The sequence below is a fragment of the Helobdella robusta genome (genome assembly GCF_000326865.2).
Source record: "Helobdella robusta unplaced genomic scaffold HELROscaffold_28, whole genome shotgun sequence".
Classification (NCBI taxonomy): Eukaryota; Metazoa; Annelida; class Clitellata; order Rhynchobdellida; family Glossiphoniidae; genus Helobdella; species Helobdella robusta.
In genome coordinates this window covers 344,711-347,636 of record NW_008704435.1, presented here as the reverse complement: position 1 = coordinate 347,636, position 2,926 = coordinate 344,711, and the positions used below count along the sequence as shown (strand labels likewise).

The 2,926-nt window shown below is 31.0% G+C and overlaps 1 protein-coding gene across 1 annotated transcript; it reads right to left on the bottom strand.

The window, feature by feature from the left end:
- Positions 1-524: 524 nt before the first annotated feature.
- HELRODRAFT_173836 (hypothetical protein) lies at positions 525-2,471 on the bottom strand (the record flags this gene model as incomplete). The annotated part of the gene is made up of 5 exons (XM_009020442.1): positions 525-629; positions 797-898; positions 1,219-1,350; positions 1,432-1,506; positions 2,451-2,471. The coding sequence occupies 5 exons, from the start codon at positions 2,469-2,471 to the stop codon at positions 525-527; spliced, it is 435 nt and encodes a 144-aa protein (XP_009018690.1).
- Positions 2,472-2,926: the final 455 nt, after the last annotated feature.

Here is a 2,926-nt window from a genome sequence, read left to right as displayed (position 1 = left end):
AGACTTCTGCACACTATTAATCTGAGAAGAGAGAGACATAGTAGAATCAAAGATAAAACCTAGACTGCGAAACTTATGAGAGACGTCAAGAGTTTTAGAATCAGGTAAGATAATAGGAGGAATAGTAATTGAGTGTTTAGATTTATTAAAACAAATTAATTCAAACTTAGAAGGATTAAGTTTAAGACACATAGAATCAGACCAAGCGATAATCGAAGAAAGACATAGAGATAAATTATGAAGAACACTATTGAGATTAGATGGAGGAAAAGAAGTATAAATATAAGAATCATCAGCATATAGTTGACTAGAGAAAGAAAAGTTATTAATAATACGAGGTAGTTCAGAAGTATAGAGTATAAATAGAAGAGGGCCAAGGATAGAACCCTGAGGTACCCCGAAAGTAAGAGTAGAGGAGTTAGAAGTAGAATTATTGAGAACAACAGAAGAAAAACGATTACAGAGATAAGAAGAAAACCAAGATAGACAAGAATCAGTAATATTAAAAGAAAGATGCAGCAGTCTCAAGAGAATAGTATGGTCAACAGTATCAAAAGCTGAAGAAAAGTCAAGAGCAAGAAGAAGAGTAAGATTACTATTGTCACTAGAGAGAAGGATATCATGCCTGTCTGTCCGTATAAGTAAAAATTAAATTGGATTCTCAGACTAGAATGCTTAACATAGGCCAACAAATTTTAACGTATTCATGTAAATATTTTGCATGTTACTAAGTCTACAAAAATACATTTGTTAGTTGATTTTTTATTATTATAAAATAATTACACAAATGTACAACTTTTAAAACAGCTTCCAGCTTTTCATTTTCTCGCTCTTTTTCGAGTTTTGCCATTTCTTTCTTGTGTTTATCTTCAGCCACAACTTTTTCATATTCCCAATACTGTTTTTGAAAGATATTGAATGATCATCATCAAGTATGCTTTCACGGAGTTACTTATTTTCCAGCGATTGACAAATGCGTAATACCATTTGCGTCTATTTGTATTTTTATCTATGTTGTATTTATGTTGCGTCTATGTTGTAATCCTGTTATGTATTTACGTTGCAAACATTCGCGTTTGTAAATATACGTATGAAAGAATTTCATCCTGTTGTGATGCAAAGCTAAAACATTTCAACTTTACAAAAAAGGGTACATTTTTGTAGCAAATTGAATGTTTTAATTTAGCTTACTCGAAAAAATTTAACTAAAAAACAGACCGTATGTCTCAAATTGTTAAACTTGACCATGTCGTCTTTTCTAAGAGTTTTCAATTCATTTAACTTTAATGTTTTTTTAGCCAAATCATTTCCGTACTTTTCTTTCCAGCTTTTCAGTAAATCTTCGCATTTCTGTAATATTATATAAACATTTTGGCACTAAACATTTTGGCACAATGTTTGGTTTCAATGTTGAAAATTAAATATAATTACTCGTATGCATGATCTGAGAAACGATTCCATTTCAGTGTTGACACGACATTCGTCTTCAAGTTTGATTTTCCAGTCCTGCGTGTGTTGTGTGTGCATAAACAAATAAATAATAATTTGAGAAAAATATAGATTTCTGTGTAGCGCCATACGTATCATTGCTTCTGAGGCGTCCAGAGCCGAAGTGTGCATTTTGACATTTTTGGGGATCGACATTGTCTCATTTTGGGTGATAGCTTATTCGAGGCACGGCACAGAAAGGTTTAGAAATTTTTCTGAAAATCTACAAAGTGGTATGATATGTTTTAGAGATATAACGTTATCTAGGTACTAAATTAATATAATTTTGTAGTTTAGAACCGCAATTTTAACAACAAAAAAATATTGGAGGCAAGTGCTGCTTTTGAAAAAAATAAAAGAACTGTCGATAAGCCGATTTAATTAATTTCTCGCGATTAAATTAAATTTTAGATTTGTATTCGGAATTTTTTTAAAATTCGGATAAAATTATCACTTCAATTTTTTGTTTGAATTTACAAACTTGTCATCAAACTTGTTGTGTTAGTTTATTGCCGTGAACTGAAGCCGTACTATTATTATGATATTTTATATTTTGCCTGCGACCTTTAAAATCAAAGTTAAAAAATTTATGACAGACATGAGGTCTGTTCAAAATACAGTCACAAAAACTAATGTCAAATTTAACATGCAAAACAAAAGAAATTTAAGAAAAAACAGTGTGGTAATCTTCAATCTGGATGAAAACAATGTAAACTCCTAGACTAATGACAAAGAAACAGCAATGGAGTTACTAAAAACCATTTCGCCAGAACATGATTTATCGAAAGATATAACAAACATTTTCAGATTGGGCAAACGTACCGAACATCCACAAAAACACAGACTTCCGGTATTAAAAGTTGAATTATTGACAACTGTAACAAATTGAAAGACAGTGTGAAATTCAAAAAACAATAATTTCTCATGATTTAATCAAAAAGAATAAAGAGGAATGCAAAAACCTCATAGCAGAAAAAAACCATTGCTGTGAAAGATGACATTAAAAGTTGGGCTTTTGTAATCAAGGGTAAACAAGGTTCCAATGAAAATGACGATTTGTTACTCCAGTTGCTGAATGAATTTTCAAGTAAACCTGGTAGACACTTGTGTTTGACGATTTCAATTTTCCAGTAATGATTCACCTACAAAAATTCAAAATAGATTTTTAGACCTTCTGAACGATAGATTTTTATTGAACAACCAGAACAAGAGGCATTCAACGGCAACACATTCTAGATTTACTAATCATAGATTATAACTTTGTGAAAAATATCAACCAATTTTTCCCGCTGGGAAAAAGTGATCATTTGGTCATCGTCGCAAAATTTTGTGGCTTCAAATTGAATCAAAAACCGGTTAATATGAAATATTGCTTTAATAGTGATGATTACGTAAATTTCAACAGTTGAGAAAAGCTTGAATGTAATCTGCAAAATCA